Raw genomic sequence first — 18,766 nt, 5'->3', positions numbered from 1 at the left:
GTCTTTGGTGCTCCTCTTGCCTGACTCACCTGTCAGGCAGCATCCATAGTTCTTTACGGCCTTCCTGACCTGTTGAGAACATGGGTCTCAAAAATGAGCCTGATAGCCTTGCCTTTGGTAAGCGAGCCTGGAGATTACATATAAAGAAACGCCTTCAAAAATCATTCTTGGGATCCTTTCCAGCACATCTCTGTCTCAGGGTTCACAGACCGTGTGGCTGATACAGCACTGATGTGGAGGAGCTCTGCAGTTGTCCCTCACCCATTGCCATCTGGGAACACTGTGTGATGGAATTGGGTTGTATTAGAACAAGCTGCCCTGGGAGGAGGGAAGCTTTGGTGGGGCTTTCTGTGTTAGGAGAGAATTAGGATGGATCACTTGCAGTTTCTTCTGTCGCTTGCATAAGCTTGCACCCAGAATCCTGGCCTTTGTGTGGCCCCAGGTGCCCACTGTGTGGTGCTGCTGCAGGCTGTGTTGGGCTGGGCAGGTGGGAACCTGGTGATGCAGCTGCTTGCTCAGGTCGAGTCTGTTAGAGGTGATTTCCGAGGGAGCTGCTGCAAAATACTAATGGGCAACAAGGGTCACGCAGAATGGCTAGGAATAGCATTCATTAGATAACATCTTTTTCCTCATGTGCTGAACAGGCTGCCTGGGACATAATGCCTTCTCTTGCCCTGACCTTTCCTTAGTCACTGACATTTGTCATGTCACATGGCTCTACTTGAGGGCTGAGGCACACAGGTCCTTCAAATTGCCCAACTTGTACTAGCCAGATTGTAATCTCTGCTCACTCCAAAATTACATGTGGATGGAATCCAGCTGAAGCTGCCTCAGGCTGTAGGAAATGGCTGCCTTGCCTCCCAGTCAGCTGGGAAAGCTCTAGGAAGAAGCCAAACTCTCCAGAGCAGTAGGACCTTGGCAACTACAAGGAAAACAGTTCTCTACCTAATACTGGGAAGCAGGTGTGTGTGGAGAGACAGAGAGAGGAGAGTGAGAAAGAAAAAGAAAGAGAAAGATGGGGAAGAGGCAGTTAAACAAGAAAAGATTGGAGGAGAGAGGCTCTGCTGGTCTGGGACCTACTTCAGGCCTCTGGCTTAAGTCATTGTCAGAGTGGAGCCCTGAGCTAGGAAGGAGACAACTTGTTTTCTCAGCATCCCTGGCTTCTCTCTGGCAAGGCTCTGGCACAGGTTATGGAAGTGCCTTGCTACTGGAAGCATGATGTTCCACAGCCTGATAATTCTGAGAGGCTCCAAGCCCATCTCCCTCCCCCGCCTTGGGCCACCAAACCTCCATGTTAGATGGTAGATTAATTTGAAAATTGCATTGCAGCTGAATGAGTTGATGTTGGCTTCAAAGTTCACTGGTGTTTAATTAGAACTATCTCGAGACTAAACCTGCTCCCAGGAAATTGTTCTGACCGAATAATTAAAGAGAATAAAGGTTAGGTTTGTATTTCTGGCCAAGTCTGTATTGCATTCAACATCTCCAAAACATGAATTCCATTAACCTTTCGTGAACCAACATTAAATTGCTTTCTATTAGTTGTTATTCTAATTAAAGTAGAATCATGCAGAAGATCCTTTGTTTATACTTGGTGGCTGTTGCGTGTCTCCTCTGGAACTTTGTCTACTTGAAGCAGTCCTTTTGTTTTCTGACTTTATATGTGCCTTTCTGCCACTGCTGTTCGTTGAGCATTGGAGAGAACCAAGTCACAGAAGTAGGCCACAAAAGTGTGGCAGGAGGGATAAGTAGGCCCCACTGATGGTTGGATTGTGTGTAACTTAGAAAAATGTGTCCTGTGACTGTGGAGATGAAGATAAGGAATAGCTGAGGTAAGGACACACGGTCTTCCCATGAACCGTGTGAGGTCAGGAGGGGAGTGTGGCTCTTTATGAGGCCATGACCTAGCCACTTGGCCATTATGCCTTTGGTATGGATGGCCTTGCTTTTTTGGGGGATAAGAGGCTCCTGAGCCTCATCCTGAACTGTTCACAGTCTCAGTGTCCTGACAGGCTCCTGTCTAATAGCCATAGCAGAAGGGATGGCACAAGGACTGTGGTAAAGAGCATTGTATCCCTGATGTGGGACTTACCTATTCCCGTTATCAAGCATATTTTTTCTTTTTTCCTGCTCAACTATGGATATGAGTTACAACCAGAACAGAATCTAAACCAACACAGGATTCCTCAAGGTGGAATTTTAGGCTTCCAGAACCTAGGAAGCCAGAGGTGAGGTCTGCTTTGTTTGGCTATCAGTCTGCACAAGATCAAAGATACTGACCATAGTGTTACTTGTGTATCTTGGGAACCCAGATGTGTGGCAGGGACATTTGCTGGTTTTGTGGTACACTGGGCCTAGAGAAACCTCAGTGTGGTATGAAATCTGGCAGTGGTAGCAAAAGTAAGGGGCAACCTGACTCTACTTGAGAAGACAGGCTTTCAGCCTCACACTTGGAGCTTGGTCTGCGGTTTCCTAGTACCACCAGCCAGCCTGACTACTTGTGAGTTTTGTCTTGAAGCTGGTTGGCCTCTTTCCTGATTCCCCAGCTCCATGGACTATCTACCCAATTCTCTGTGCTTCCCTTATGGGGCCATTATCAGGTGCCCTGTTTGTTTTTTGGCAGCATTGGTGTTTGAATTCAGGGCCTCATGCTTGCTAGGCAGATGCTCTACCACTTGAACCATGCCGACAGCTCTTTTTTGTGATGGGTTTTTCAAAATAGGGTATTACAAACTATTTGTCCAGTGCTGGCTTTGAACTGCGATTCTCCTGATCTCTGCCTCCTGAGTAGCTAGGGTTAGGCATGAGCCACCAGTGCCTAGCAGGTGCCCTGTTTAGACAGCAGGGTTTTTGCATGAGTAGATCTGGGGTTGCCTGAGGATGAGCCCTCATGAGCCCTCAGACTGGGGATGGATCCCATCTTCACCATTAAGCTCCTGTAACACACAAACCATTTGTTCTGCAATTCCTGCACACTAGATTCTGTGTAGGGTATGGGAACAGAGGACGGTAACTCCTCTTGGCCTCCAGAGCTCATGGAATGAACATAACCAGGCTGCACCTGCACTGTCCAGAGACAGAGCAGGATCCAAGAAGGCCAGGAAAGGGGTGGTGGTGTTTAAACTGCATATGATCTGAGGGAAGGGTTCATGCTGACAGGTGAGAGCATCATGGGTATGTGTGAGGGTGAGGACTAGGGGATAGGAAAGGCAGGACCACAATGAGAGGGAGGCTCAGGCCTGCTCAGGAACCTTCTTGGGGCCAGGTGGAAATGAATTTGGACTCTGGTTGGTATCAGCAGCGGTGCATGGTGAGGATAGTCACTGAATTTCATGTTTTATTGGTTTTTTTTAAGCTCTGGGGCCAGCGTGGAGGACAGCCTGGAGAGGGAAGAGACTCGAGACTGCCGAGTAGTGAAGAGTTGTGAGGGATGTGAGGGCAGTGGGCAAAGGAGGAGCTCTCCCGGGCACATGAAGAAGGCCCAACGAACACCAGCTGACAATTAGACATCTGAGGCAAGGGGGCAAGAGGATGCTGCAGGGTGACTCAGCCTGACTTCAGGTGAGTGCAGGTGCAGTAAACAGGCAAGGCATGTTTTGTTTGAGAAAAGGGGTTGCAGTGAGTCCTCTAGGCAAAAATCCAGTGGGCAGCAGGCAGAGAGAAGGCAGGGGTCTGGACTGGAGATCCACACTTGGAAATGAGCACACAGGTGATGTCTGCTGCATCGTTCAAAGGGCAGGTGGGTCCTGTAGAATCAGGGAGATGCCAGCACTTTAGGCGTGGGTGGGAGTGGAAGAGCAGAAGGAAGGTTGACACGATGTTCGTGAAAGAACAGACTGATTGCAAATTCACGTGAAGTCAAAACCAGGCAACAGTCATCTATGGTAGAGGTCACCCTGTACCACAGCACTGCCAAGAGGACCATGAGGCCCACTTCTGAGTCTGACTGGTGGTCACCTGGGTGTATGCATTGGATATAAACAAAACACTGAGACTCGTGAACTTTATTATGTTACACTATGAAAAAACAAGAAAGGAGCGAAGGAGGCAGACAGGGAAGAAGGGAAAAGAGCCCAGAGGAGAAGGTTTTGTTTTGGGGGCTGTACTAGGATTTGAACTCAAGGACTTCTGCTTGCTAGGCAGGTGCACTATCATTTGAGCCATGACCCCAGCCCAAGGATAGGGTTTTCAAGAAAGAGGATTGTGTTTAGTATCACACACACTGGCAAAACCTGCCAGTCAAGCAGGTTCTGATAAGAGGCATGAGATGGCCCGGGGGCTTGGAGGCCACTGTGTCATCTGTCCTCCCATGTATGAGAGCACAGTGCATACACATACAAGCACCAGTGTGTGTCCCTTGTGCTGTGGAATGGGACCATGATGCTGAGTGAGAACGCGGGGTTGTGGAGACACATTGCTGAGATCGGCAGTACAAGGGCAAGTCTGAGAATTCCTGTGCTCTCTGAAGCTCCAGCACCACTACTGGTGCTATCTGTGGTTTCCTGAGTGCCCGTTCAGGCACATCCCAGTCTTTAAATCTGATAATGTTTAATAAAAGATGTAATTGACTACCATGATTTAATTAACAATTCCCTTCCTTTTATTTTAGTGCAAGTTTCCCATAGAAACCACTTCAGTTTGACACTGTGAATGACAGTGTTACTAATGGAGCCACCTGCAGGCTTTCGTAGCTTTCCTAACAATCTGTCACCTTACTCATGGCTTCTGGTGCAAACAGTTTATTGTGATGGAGGCCCCAGCCTGTGATCTGGAGGGGACAGCCCTCCCTGCACTCTGATGTGAGGAAGCTAAGCTCACTCGTTCATGCTCCATGAGGGGCAGGAGACAAAGCCCTAGAGCTCACCAGGATGCCCCTCCCCTGGGCACTGTGTGCTGCAGTTGGGCACAGCCCTTCATCTCCTCTCAGTGTGGGATGTGGAGCTAAAGCCTGGGGCAGCACAGATGGTACCTCACCTTGCTCCACCTGCTATGGACACGGCTTTCTCAGGAGTTGAGTAATTACTGCATTGTAACAGCTCATGGAGAATTTTACAGCATAGCCAGTGCAGTCATGTGTCACTGAGCCGTGGGGATCAGTTCTGAGAAGTATGGTAGGTGATTTCATCCTGATATCAACATCACAGTTACTTTCACCAGCTAAGACAACTATGACGTCACTAGATGATATCACCTTATGTGACCCTGGGAGTGGCATGACTGTGTTTAGGTTTTTGCCACCAGATTTCTCCCTTGTCCCCAGGACAGGGCTGACCTTTAGGTGGAGATGGAGTTGGATCATGCCAGGGCTCCAGGGGCCTGTGAGGGCTGGAGTCCTAACAAGGAGGTTCTCAGCTCAGCTCAGAATTAATTCATCTTCTAAATGGAAATGTCAAAGCCTAGCAAACGTTCTTGCTAATGATTTTGGTGATGAGCTATTTGGGGTTAGCAAACAGTTGGCCATATGAAAATGGATTTGCCAGGGAAGCTGGGGGCCCTGTCATCCTCGGGAGAAAGCCCATCGACCTCATCTCAGAGCCACAGCCTCCCTGGGAAAGAGTGAAATTCTTATTTTCCCTTTTATTAATTCTGGATAAGGGAGGTGACTCAGCCCAAGCACCAGAGGGAAGGAGGAGTGGGTGGCTGTGGAAAGGACTTCTGAGAGCCTGAGTGAGTCCAGAAGCAGAGCAGGTGGTAGGGAGAGGAGATCCAGATGGCCTCAGCAGTTGGGGCACCAAAGACCATTGCTTCCACCCATGGCAGGAGAGGGGGTTGCTACTCACAGGGAGTGGGTGGAAGAGGAAGTAGAGGGAAAAATGGAGTTGATGGGGGAATGTCACTGGAGTTACATGGAGGGCTGCTCTCCACTGGTACTGAAACTGGAGTTTTGAACTCAAGGCCCAAACTCCTGAGATTCCATATATCAGGTCCTGCTCCCACCCCTAAATGCCAAAGAAAGATGCATGGTGAAGGCAGAAAAAAGAGGTTTATTACAAGGCTCAGGACATGCCATGGGAAGGGCAGAGTAAGCACTCAGCTCATCTTCATCCGTCTTCGGGGTACAGAAATGAGTTATAGGTTTAAGTAGATAAAAGAACTGGAGGCAGGGGACAAAGTTATGCATAGCTGAACAGTCCCAGTCACAGGTATGTTCTGGTTGACCATTATCTCAGTCCAAGAGTTCCCAGAGGGGTTCTAGAGAAGATGTTATTACTATTACCACTTGAGGGGAGTGATATGGTTCCCATGAGATGACTGCTCCTGCACCAAGGTGCAGCCTCATTATAGATAATTGTCCTCATTTGGAGGAGGGGGTCTGTCCTACAGGTCTCCTCTGTTCCTTATGGGAAGTTTCAGTCCCTTGTCATAACGATGTAATCTGTCATTTCTGGATCCAAGGTGATTGCAAAGAGAATGGCTGAGAGCAAAGACAGATACATTATGGAGGCAGGGACGCCAAGTTTCTCCTGTTTTTAGTTAATTCATGCTCCCAAGTAAGGAGTGAGTGGTTTTCAGCAAAAGCAATTTGAGTGCCTCTTATAGTGCCATTGTGCAGGACACTCCTGTGGTAGGAGGAATGAAGTCCTTCAAGACCAGACCTAAGAAGGCAGAAGGGCTAGCATCTGAGATGGGGAACCAGCAGGTCCAGCTGTAGCAGGCACATGCAAGCAGGCAAACAAAACCAGGAAGCTGCCACTAATCATTTGAGACCAGTGCCCAGCAAGATGGTGATAAATATGACTAAAACCTGAACTGACCCTGAGGCTTCTTATACTTTTGTTGTAATACATTAGCATACATCTATATGGGAGGAAGCTACCACACAAATGCAGGCGCATCTTGAGCCACGTGCAAAGGTGGCACAGGTACAGTGAAAGTCTCTTTTTTCCTGAAAAAGATGTGACTATTCAGACTCTTTCCCCTAAAATGATTGTGTGCAAGTACATTCAGGACCACTGTGGGGCTGTCTGCTGTGCTGCTTTTCTGTGATAAACCTTTGCTTTACTTTTGTTTCAGAACTATGGCTGCTTTCTTCCTGCAGGTGACAAAGGATACGCTTAGTCTGGTTACAACCAACTGGTGACAACTCCTCAAAGCTCTATCTTCTAAATTTTTTTAATTTTGAAATGATAGATTCACAGGAAGCTTCAAAAATAAGAGTCTTGGGCTGGGGACAAGGCTTAAGTAGTACAGTACCTGCCTAGCAAGCACAGGTCCTGAGTTCAAACCACCAGAAAAAGGCCTTTCCTTAGTTTCTCCCAGTGGTGACACTTACTGTAACTGTATTTGAGACCAGGAAACTGACATTGATACAACAGTAGATATGGCCCTTACCCAGATTCACCAATTCTGTACCAGTCATGTGGGCAGTTCTGTGACATGTAATCTACGTGGAGATTCATGCAATCCCCATATTCTCAGGATGCAGACAGTTAAAACCACAAAAGAGCCCTGATGCCATCCTTTGTAGTTACGTCTCTCTCTTCCATCACTGCGCCCTGGAGATCACTTATCTGTTCTGTCATCTCAGAATGGTATGTAAGTGGAAACTGAGTTTGTAAGCGTTTGAGATTTTTTTTTTCCACTGTGTAACTCCCTGAGAGTCATCCACATTTGCATGTATCAATAGTTTGTTCCTTCTTATTGCTCAGTAGTAGTCTACTGAATGGGTTCTACATAAAATATTAACCTTGTGGATTTACGTACTCTAGAATTTCAGTAGGTGCTCAATCCAAGATTCCTTAGTAGAAATAATCTACTTTCCATACTTCAAGTTGTAGCATCTAAAGTTTTCTAATTTTGAGGGAACCTGACTTTGCCATATGTCAATTCTCAAACGTACAAGGATATATTTTTTTGAGGGAGAGGCAGTCCTGAGGGTTGAACTTGGGGCTTTGTGCTTGAGGTAGGGACACTCTACTGCTTAAGCCATGCCTCCAGGCCACAAGGTTTGATTTTTATAATTTTTCCAGGTTATATTCTCCACTAGATCAGGGGCTACAGCCTTTTCAACTTTGGAATTCCTGCCAAGCCCAGCCCAGCTCCTTGATCTAGGCAGGTTTTTGTTTTTTTGATGTTGGAGTTGAACCCAGGGTTTGCACAGGCTAAGCACACGCTGTACCACTGAACTGTGCCCTCACCTTAGGCTTGTTCTTTGTATGTATCTGATGAACGTATGCCTTCAGGCCCTCAGTTCCACAGACTCCCCAGGAGTCAGCTGGGTTCTATTTGAGACTGGTGGCAGCCCAGTATGTTTTCTCTATAGAGGGACTAAAGCCTGTAAGGGAAGCTGCCTTTTTAAAAACCTTCTTCTAGAAGGTTTTCTGTCCAGGTGATCATTGAGAAGCTAATGAAAAAATGGTGCCAGGCACCACAATGGTAACACACTGCTCATTTCTGGGATTTTGGTTTTCACCCCTTCCCTACTTTTAATGGACTGTGCTGGATGTCTGTAATTTTGTTGAGATGACTCCAGAACCTGGAAAAGCCGTTGCTGTTGGTGCATAACATACTGCTCATTAGTGGTGTATCTATAGCTCTCTATACAGATTATATATATAATTTGCATTTTTATGGGAGGGGGCAGGGTGGAGAAATGATCCAAACAATGTATGCACATGTGAATAAATGAAAAAAAATTTGCATTTTTAGAAACTATGGAAAAAAAGTATCCCAGTGTTGAGTTAGCGTTAGAAATCAATAGCTCTATTAGTCTAGCAATGTTAATTTTCCCATTTGTACAGGGGTGATGCACTGTTATTAAATATGTAAGGCCTTATCTATGTGAGTTTGATTACAGAAACTAAGGAAGTATTCTCTGTTCTTTATTTGGACTCTGACCTTCAGTTATGGTCAAACAGCTCTGCTATTGACAAGAGGAGGGCAAGTCAGCTTTTCCCAAGTCACCCAATGCATTGTCAGGGTGGACCTCACTACTGACAACAGGGTAGAATAGATCTGTGCAGAGGCAGGCTCCCAGAATCCTGATGTTGCACAAGACCTATATGTTCAGTCAAGAACGTAATGGCATGAGCAGCCCTGAGGCCCGTTTTAATGGCTACCACTGTTTTCCATTTTTTAGTGTGATCTTGTGAAAGTACAGTGAGCAGTTGAAGTCAGCCTCTGGAGCCAGTCATCAGCACCAGCAGTTATCCATGTTCACCGCTGTCAGTGGATGGCTCCCTAGGAAAATCTCTTTTCTGGACTATGTCATTACACTGTGGAAAGGGAGATGTGGCAGACGATCAAAGTCTAGCAGCTGAGTGTGGGGCTGACATAGCCCCCAGACTGGTCATGGAGTCTGGGATGGGGAATGAGGACAGTGTGAGGAGCTCTTGGCCAGTGGTGAGACTGCCACATTCATTGGTGAGATGGAAACTGCCCAGAGCTTAGAAAAGGGAGTAGTGTCTTCTCAGGAACGGGTTTAAACTGAGCACCAAGGACTAAGGCATCTGCACCTGCTGTGGCAGAAGAGCAGGCTGTTACAGGCTGCAGGGGCTTCAGGGGAGTGGAGCCTGGGAGCTGGGATGGCAGCTGGGAGGGAGTCCAGCTCAGGGAGTTAGACCTGAGAGGGACCCTTCAACTTTGTGATGCTGTTCAGAGTCCAAAGCCTAATGGACCTCTGTAGTTTATCGTGTGTGTGTGTGTGTGTGTCTTTGTCTGAGGTTACCCCACTCCAGTGTTTCTCCTGAGAAGAATCACCATTATTCCACAGTGCACACATTCCATAGCCAGAGAGCATGGGACCAGCCACACACTTGGGACAGGGTCTTAGCTTCACATCGTGGCTCAGCCACTTGCTGGTAAGCTGGGAAAGTTACTTGGCTTCTCTATTGTCAGGTTTCCTCATCTACAGAATGATAATGGAATTTAGGGTTTTTCTAAGAACTGACTGAATACGTTAGGAACATTATTAAGTGTCAACTAGTCACATGGCTGTCCTGTATTTTAAACTATTGAACACTGAGGTTCTGTTTCAGCCCATTTCTTCGTTTTTATCCTCTGAAGCACAGACATAGCACCAAGTTTTTCTACCAAATTTCTGGACTGGTAAATTCTTGAAAAAAGAAGTGTTTAGTAAGCCATCGTCTCCTGAGGATATCACCCATGCAGAGCTGAAGGATGGCAGGTATAGAAATGAAGGAACAAGCTGACATTTCAGAGGAGACAAAGTTTCTTCTGTCCAGCTGGATCACTTGCTCTTCTCTCCCTGTTGCTGTGGCTGGGGAATTTTGTTCTTTACTTTAAGCTTTAAGGTTTCAGAGATCTAGGAGTGAGGGTAGAGCAGAAATTTGGGTTCCTTTTGGAACAGAGAGTCAGCTAGCATATACCATGTCACAGCGCCTAAGCCTGTGGAAGGCAGGAGCTGCCTCTGCACAAAAGGCCTCATTTTTTTTTTTTTTTTTTGGTGGTGGTGGTGGGGTGGTGGGAGAAGTAACTAGAGACTTTGCTGTGGCTCCCAAAGACATCAGCTGTGGGCATCCAGCACAAAGGGCCCCTCTCCAGCAGGGCCTAGCTTCAGTGTCAATGACCCAGATGTACAGCATCACTGAGGGTAGTGGGTTCAACCACTTCCAGACAAGGATTGAGAATGAGCTGGCCCTCTCCTAAGTTTGTATTTCTTTTACCCTCATCTTTTCCTTCTTGCTCTATTGTCTAAAGAATGTCCTTTTCCCAGTCAAGTGAAGGAAGTGCAAGCTTTGGAGTTATAAGCATGAAATCCAGGCATAGCTGTTACTTAGGTGAACGTGGGCTGGTTGCTCAGTATCCCTCCCTCATTTCCTCAGCTACACAGCAACCACCCACCCTCATCACTAGCTGAGCGCCAGGGCCATGGGCACAACTTGACTTGCAGCAGGTTCTCCTCCAATGGCGGCTTTGTTGACCTGTGTCCCACACATCTGCTCTGTAGCCTATCTTCTTGAGCCACATGACCTGGGAGGCCAAGGCAGGAGGGTGATGAATTTGAGGCCAGCCTAGGCTACCTAGCTAGACCCTCAACAATGTTCTTGTCTTTACTTCGTATCCAGCTTTAGCTGGGAACCCAGTACCTTCTAGAAGTTATGCTAACCTAACACCTTGATGTGCCCAAAACCTAATTTGCTGTTTCCCTATGGAGGAACTTTTTTTTTTTTCCTTCCCCAATTTCCTTATTAAGCAAAAATTCACACTGTTAGGTGGGTTTGTTCTAGTGCCTCTGTCATTCTGACTACAATCAGTGAAAAGTTTTCCTATGCAGGACAGTCTCTCCTAGGGTAGTCTGTGTAAATGGTTGTGAACGTAGTCATTAAAGACCAATCAGGGCAACCATAACTCCCCTCATTTTCATGGGGACTGTCTGGAATACTCTCAATTTATTCTTCACAAAGAAAAATCTGCAGCAGCCAAAGGTTATGGTATACAGAGGATCTGTGTCACTAAGTACACAGAAAAAGAAAGCAGGAATGCCATGCCCTGCTGTGTTCAAGTACTTCATGAAGGTCAACTCTCATGAGGCAGTAAGGCCAGGCAGGTAACCAGGGTCACTAGGATCCAATGTTAAATATTAGAGGAAGTGTAGAAGTGAAATATATTAAAACTAAGCAAAACTAAGCCAACCCCCCACCAAATGGGAGCATAAATCATAAGTAATTTCCTCAAATGTTATGAAGATGTTTGCTACCACCATAGCTATCTTATCCACAGCAGCAGTCAACAGATAAAACATTTCCTTCTGAATTTCATGGAAACTAGCAATATAAATGAAGAACTAAGACACATGTAAAAAGACAAAGGAAACATTTTGCTTATTTTATTTTTTAATCTTCAAAATTTTCTGCCATGACACAGGAATGCATGATAGAAATGGCTCAACATCTTCACATGAAACACTTGGATTCATTTTCATTCACAAGTTTTTCTAAAACATCTACAATTTCCTAATTCCACCCATTATCACAGATTTAACTGACCATTAAACAGTAGATGCCAGCATTAGCCAGCTGGAAAGCTTTCTGCATATTAGTAGTGTCTTTGGAAACTACGACCCAAGAATGTCACAATTATAAATCTCATTGTACATGGCAACCCCAAAGGTGACAGATGTCCCCAAAATCCCTGCTTATCATGGAGAGTGTGTCCTCCACATCCTAAAAAAAACACACTTTCTTCTCGTGGAACTGCTTGCTCACCTAGTATTTTACTTGCAGGGAACGAACTGTACATGCTGACTTGACAGTTTAATCCCCACTACTCACAGGTGGATACAGATGGCCGATGCTTACTGGTGTGCTGAGGACTATGTACAGAACATACTGAAAAAAGTCAGGTTGCTTGGAAATCTGTATCTCTTCTTTTGAAGAGAACTACTTTTGAGTTTTTTGTTTTGTTTAAAAAAAAAAAAACAGTTGTAAACAAAAAGAGATATACACAGACATATACCTAAGCAGAGATCTACGCTGAGTATTTTTGATATGGTACGTATCTCCTATCAAGAGATACACAGACACAGAGTATTCCCACTCACTCCTGGACACATCTACATCCTTCCGTATGTCATGTGAATATAAATGTTGCTAAGCGTCCTTGGGAGTTCCCTGGAGTTTTCATATTACCAAACGATGATGAAATACCTGATACGTTTTACTCCTGAGAAGATACTAGAAGGGAATGACAGTTCTGATGCACTTTGGAATGGCACAATCACGTAAACGCTTGCAGACTTAAGACTTCCGAACTCATCCAAAGTTTCTAAACATGATCCGACCAAAAAACATAAAAAAGTATCAAAATAAGGCAGCAAGTTAAAATAAAACAAAAAGATTTTGTAATCAAAGTATAAACAAATATAGAGGACATGTATATTTGTCAGTAATTATTTTAAAGTAGGAAACGTACTTAAGAAAAACAGTTGTTTGACAAAACAAAAAACAAAAACAAACAACAAAACACCCAGCTTTTCAATGAATACTAATACATGCATTGCCCCAAACAGAAGCTAGCCACGTTAGATTTGCAAGGCTTATAGCAACTTTATCAGAAAAAAACTAGCGTAAGTCTGTTAACTATGCAATTTATAAAAAATTCCTGTGACTTATTCACACTTCTGTAAAAAGAATTGGCATTTGCTGAATATCATCCCCCAGTATAATTAATTTGTATAAAAATTACAACTAAACCAATGAATTTCAAGCACCAATTCAATCATTTAAACTTACTGTGTTTATATCTTTCCTACTGAGGGAACAAATAATGATGAAGGCTAAGCTAAAATTAGCCAGGTAACTATTACAGTTTAGTTTTAAAGGCATGCGGTTTTTTTTTCCTTACATTTATTTGAATGCCAAACGTTCTAGAATGTTTAGGCCAGTAAAGGACTCCTTGGAGGAACCCAGCATTTCTGAGTATCAATGGTTTAATATACATTAAAAGCTCTTCAACAAACCAATGCTGCCTTAGTTCTAGGATAAAAAAGATTTGCACACAAGAAATTAAGGACTGTTCCTTGTTCTAACTTAGAAAAGGCAGCACCTAGAGTAGACTAAGAAGCACTCTGCACATCTACCGGTAGTGTAAGAAAACGGCACTATTATTCAAGAAGGCAACATCACTGCGCTTGGCAAGTCTGAAATTTTGCTGAGTTAAAAACTTCCATTGGACACTTGGGATGGGAGGATAGCAGGAAGAGCACATTACTCTCCTTTTTCTGCATCAGGGAAAAGATGGCTGTCTGAGTAGATGAGTAACAGTGTTGTGAAGCCTCTGGTTGTTCCTGAAGAAAACACGTTCAGATAACAAGGGGTTTATTTTCAATCAATACAACTGCTGTTTTTGTTTCCAGTATTTACACCATACCACAGTGATTTCTGAGACATAATTAATGTTCAGTCCTCTGTTACTGTTCAGCTTGGTTAAATTTTCAAAGCACACTGAACTGAACCTTTAGGTTGGTTGTATCTGAGAGACTGCAGATAAGACTACTGAAAAAAACATCACGTGAAAAACAAAATCTTGATCAACACTCATCCTGTTATCTGAACTTGATCACAAAATCACAGGCAGCTGAAAGAGGAAAGAGCTGTGCTGAAGCCAAGTCTCAGGACACGGGAGGAGTGTCCTGCTGGTCCTCGGGAACAGTGGGCTCCCTCTGCCTTTCACTCACCCCACTAGCTGGCTCTTCATCAACAGGCTCACCGAGGTCTTCACTGCCCCCCTCACTCTGCTCCTCACTGTGGTCTTCACTTGGCTCCACAGTCTGATCCAGGCTATTCTCCAGAAGTGTGGGGGAATTGCTTATTCTACTTTCTTCTTCAGCTGTCTCACTTAGGGTCTGGGAAGGAGTGTTAGATGGGATAGCACTTTCAGTGGAAGAGATGGGGGCTTTGGCTAGAGTAGTATCCACCGTAACCTCATTCTGAGGCAAGGTTAACTTTTCCACAACTTTCCACTGAATGATGCTCATGTCTTTTCCACCAGTTGAAATGAGGTGACTGTCACTGTGAGTAAAACTGACATTGGTGACATGGCTGCTGTGGGCACTGTACTTGTGACTGGGAGCCTATAAAGAAATCAGACAGGAAAATTAAGCTCCTTTTTCACAGGCCTGCTGAAAGCAATGGAGATGACTAGGTGAGGGAGGTACTTAGCTTATGAAGGAGACAGTTTGAATCATGGCCAAAGTCATCGAATCTGAGGAGTAAGCTGTCAGTAATCTCCTCTTTATATAAAAGGAGAAATAAAACAATAACTGGACATCTGTACTTTTTCATACTGTAGGTTTAAAAATGTAACTAAAAATCTCCTGTTCCTAGATGTCAGGAAGTTTATTCATGAGATTAGGGGAGAATTTACTAGCTTGGCAGGATTATAGATGATTTAGGAAATGGGATTAAAAAGTGCCAAAAAAAATTGAAACGAAAAAAACTTGACAATAAACAAAGAGCTATCAATTCTACAGCGTCTTCTCAGCCTTACAGAGGGAGAACATAAGCAGCACTCAGTGCTCTAAAGTTATCACAGAGAGGAATTATTAACACTGCAAATATTTTGTCAGTGATAAACTTATCCTCAAAGAAAAGGCTCTACAAGACTGGCTTTCTATGAAGTTGAGTTTACCTTTGCTTTGGAGCAGGGGTACTGAAACAGATGGACTTTACAGAAGTCATCAGCAACAGCTACCACCTTCCTACTGTGGGATCGCACCAGTGCATTGATGTCTGTCCCATCGGATCCTTCTGGCCAGACACCTGGGGAAACATGAGTAGGAAAATGAGCCTTAAAACTATAGCCATGATGCTACATATGGTAAACCCAAACAGCCTCAAAATGGGAAACTCAGGCTCAGCAGTATTCAGTAGTAACCAGTAGGTGGTGCTAATAAATTAGTTTCAGCTGTCTCATCTCAAGAACAAGCTGCTTCCTTTTAAAGATTCTAGTTAGAGGAACTGGAGGAGTGGCTCAAGTGGTAGAGCGCCTGCTGTGCAAGTCATGAGTTCAAGCCCCAGCCCCACCAAAAAATAAAACAAAAACCAAAACAAGGCCTTCTGATCTCCCTTTCATCCTAAAAACAGGAACTACAGACTCCTGTGAACAGTGTCCTCCCCACAGCAGGGGACAAGAAGCTCTTCAGTGGGGAGTCATTGCAGAGAGAATCCTGCACCCACAGGCCTCATCACAAACATTCTGGTTAGAGGAAAAACCATCAGTTTACTTGTACAGCAAGATGCAAAAAGATGCTACAGCACTTCAAAGTCTTCAAAGGGGCACCTCTAAGAAAACCTTGGAGACACTCTTATGCAAATGCACATACATCCACTTGCCTAGCATGCTATTCCATAGAAATCTCCTGGAAACATTATTCATGTCCACAGAGAAGACACAGCAAATGTAATTACTCAGAGTCATTAGGAGGCACTGGTGATCTTCTTCAATGTAACTGGACAAACTTGAATTAGGTTAGATTAAGGGTTGAGATGTTGGTCTCGTGGTTGAATGCTGCTCTAAAGAACAAATGTTCTTGGTGAATTTGCTACAAACATGTCAGAGCACTTTTAAATTGGTGTCTCTTAACAAGTAAGTAAATACTGTCTCATTACAATAAACAGGGAAGGCCAGGCATGGTGGCTCATACCTTTAATCACAACTACTTGGGAGGCAGAGATTGGGAGGATCCCACTTAGAAATTAGCTGGGCAAATTTAGTGAGACCCCCATCTCAACCATGGTTGAGGCATGGTAGTTCTTGCCTGTGATTTTTACTGCTATGCACAAGGTATAAAAAGCAGGATCATGGAGCAAGCTGGCCTGGACTGGAGAAAAATGCAGGACACTACTAAAAAAAAGAACTAAAGCCATAAGGGCTAGAGGAATGATTCAAGTGGTAAAGCACCTGCCTAACAAGCTGTGTTCAAATCCCCATATCAAGCCGGGCATAGGTGGCTCATGCCTGTAATCCTAGCTACTCAGGAGGCAGAGATTAGGAGGATCGTGGTTTGAAGCCAGGCTGGGCAAATCATTTTCAACACTTTATCACATGGAGTGGTTCAAGTGGTAGAATGCCCACCTAGCAAGCATGAAACCCTAAATTCAAACTCTAGTACTGCCACCATTCCCCACTTCAAAAAAACCAGAAAATCCCAAACCCAAAGAAGTTAGCAGCTACTGGCTGCTGCATGAGTTTCATCCAGAATAATGAAATTGTTTATGGACAAGTCAGGATTATTTTACTTTCCTCCTAACCTATTAGGTGTCTCCATCTGACAGCACCAGTGTTTAAAAGAATTCTAACAGATTTGTTTTCTAATGCGGAAAGCTATATTCAGATCTATGATGGGCTGGGGGAAAAGCTCCATTTTCATATTTTCACAAGGTGGATATGTACTGTTATAGGGAAAAAACACAGTATTTTGGAAATTTGCTCTGGATAGTGATACCACATCCACATCCAGCATTTTAAGTTACTAGGTATAACATCTGTTTTGTTTGTGCAAAACAAACCTTTATTTTGCAAAGAGTTTAAAAAAAAAAAAAAAAGAGGCCTTTTTTTTTTTTTTCCCCTTTCTTTTGAGTCAGGGTGTCCCTATGTACCCCAGGCTGGCCTCAACTTGCTACATAGTCTAGGCTGGCCTTGAAATTGAGGTCCTCAGCTTCCTGAGTGGAATTACAGATGTGTACCACCACACCTAACTTTTCCTTTTCTCTTTGAAGTCTTTCAGAATGATAAACGAAGATGGAAAAAGGTTGGGAAACTGTCACAGAGCACAGATTTCTAGAAATGTCCAGATTAGTAATGATCCCCAAATTTTATGTTTAAATAATATCTACTAAAAAGGTCTTCATGCCAGGCATAGTGGTGCACAACCATAATCCCAGTACTTGGGAGGCTGAGGCAGGAGGTTCAAAAGTTTAAAGCCAGCCTGGGCTATAGCAAGATCCTGTCTCAAAAAACTCAAAAAGTCTGATTATATTTCAACAAATGGAATATCTACATGCAGAAGAATAATGTATGGTGGCAAAGATGCAGAAAGGGAACCTTCATATGCTGCTGGTGGAAGTCAATGGAAAATAGTCTGGCAGCTACTTTTGACCTAGCGATTCTAGGTCACTCAAGAGAAATGAGAACTATCAGCAGAAGAAAACTTACACATGATGGTTCACATCAACATTGTTTATAGTAGCAAAAAAGTGGAAACAGCCTAAGTGTCCAGAAATTGATGAAAGGATTAACAAAATGTAGTATATATCTTCTGTACAAAAAGGAATCATTCAGCCAAAAAGTACTGATGCGTGTCTCAACGAGTCTCCTGGAAATGATTTGCATTCTACACGAAAGAAGCTAGTCTCAATGGATCACATACTGCATGCTTCCGTTTATATGAATTATTCGGAACAGGAAAATCTATAAAAGTAAATTAGTAGCTGTTGGGAGAAGAGTGCAGGTAAAGGGAGAGATGAGGCGTGCTTGCTAATGGGTGATGAAAATATTCTAAAATTAGACCATAATTTCAAAACTGTGAAAGACACTGAGTACGCTTAAGGAACAGTATATGAATGAGATATCAACAAAGCTATTTTTAAAAATGTCTTACCAACTGAAAAGCTTCAATTTTCCCTCCCTCTTTCCGTTTTCTATCTTTTCTTGTCCTCTCCTCCTTCCCCCTTTTCTTTTTTGTGATAGTCTCACTACACAGATCAACTGGCCTGGAACGCTAGGCTGCCCTGAACTCATCATCCTCCTGCTTCAGTTCCCCAGTGCTAGGATTACAGGTGTGTGGACCATGCCTGATTTTCAGGTTTCACTTAAAGGAAAGGCAATCTGCAGTGCTATGTTAAGTCCTTTCCTTTTAGTTGTCTTTCATATCTACTGGGGACCAAAAGTGTGTCATTCTGCAGACAACAAACCCTAAATTGGTTCAATCCTAATGCATTTAATTTTCCTGAAACTGACATGAATAGTGACACCACTAAAGAATGCACACAGACTATCTTTCATTTATAGATTTATGCAAGTAAACATATTATATATAAAATCTCACAAACCATCTCTCCACATTAGGTGTCATGTTCTTACCAAAGACTTGAAAGCCTAGCACACAGGTATATGTCGTCCAATCAATGTCCTTACAATCCGATCGATTCCTGATTAGTTTGCAGCCTTTTCCAATGTCCCCTTTAAATTTAGAAACAGGAAGTATAATCATAGTGCTTGTGTACAAATGTATTTGAAAGTGCATCTTGATGCAAACTAGCCACGTTTACTTGTATTTATAATCCAAACACTGAAAAACATTAAG

General features: G+C 44.0%; 2 protein-coding genes across 7 annotated transcripts in view; one reads left to right on the top strand and one right to left on the bottom strand.

Annotated features, from left to right (window-relative positions):
* Cox7a2l (cytochrome c oxidase subunit 7A2 like) overlaps positions 1-18,766 on the top strand; it is a 41,556-nt gene that overhangs the window by 12,078 nt on the left and 10,712 nt on the right. The window contains exon 3 of one of the 2 annotated variants that reach the window (XM_020181045.2): positions 3,356-12,406. The exons of the other annotated variant lie outside the window; for it this stretch is intronic. Within the exon in view, the coding sequence (XP_020036634.2) occupies positions 3,356-3,427 (72 nt within the window). The 3' untranslated portion in view covers positions 3,428-12,406. Of the gene's footprint in view, positions 1-3,355; positions 12,407-18,766 lie in introns of those variants that run through there. 2 annotated transcript variants of the gene reach the window in all.
* Positions 11,774-18,766, bottom strand: part of Eml4 (EMAP like 4) — a 145,654-nt gene continuing 138,661 nt past the window's right edge. For 4 of the 5 annotated variants that reach the window (XM_020181031.2, XM_020181033.2, XM_020181035.2 and 1 more), the window contains 3 exons: positions 18,544-18,642; positions 15,091-15,221; positions 11,774-14,533 (listed from right to left, as the gene is read on the bottom strand). In XM_020181031.2, coding sequence (XP_020036620.1) covers positions 14,072-14,533; positions 15,091-15,221; positions 18,544-18,642 — 692 coding nt within the window. In that variant the 3' untranslated portion in view covers positions 11,774-14,071. The remainder of the gene's footprint in view (positions 14,534-15,090; positions 15,222-18,543; positions 18,643-18,766) is intronic. The other variant, XM_020181032.2, reaches the window with a different exon arrangement.

Source organism: Castor canadensis, chromosome 12 (assembly GCF_047511655.1).
Source record: "Castor canadensis chromosome 12, mCasCan1.hap1v2, whole genome shotgun sequence".
Classification (NCBI taxonomy): domain Eukaryota; kingdom Metazoa; phylum Chordata; class Mammalia; order Rodentia; family Castoridae; genus Castor; species Castor canadensis.
Note: the sequence above shows the minus strand (reverse complement) of the source record. Positions and strands in the feature narration are given on the sequence as shown.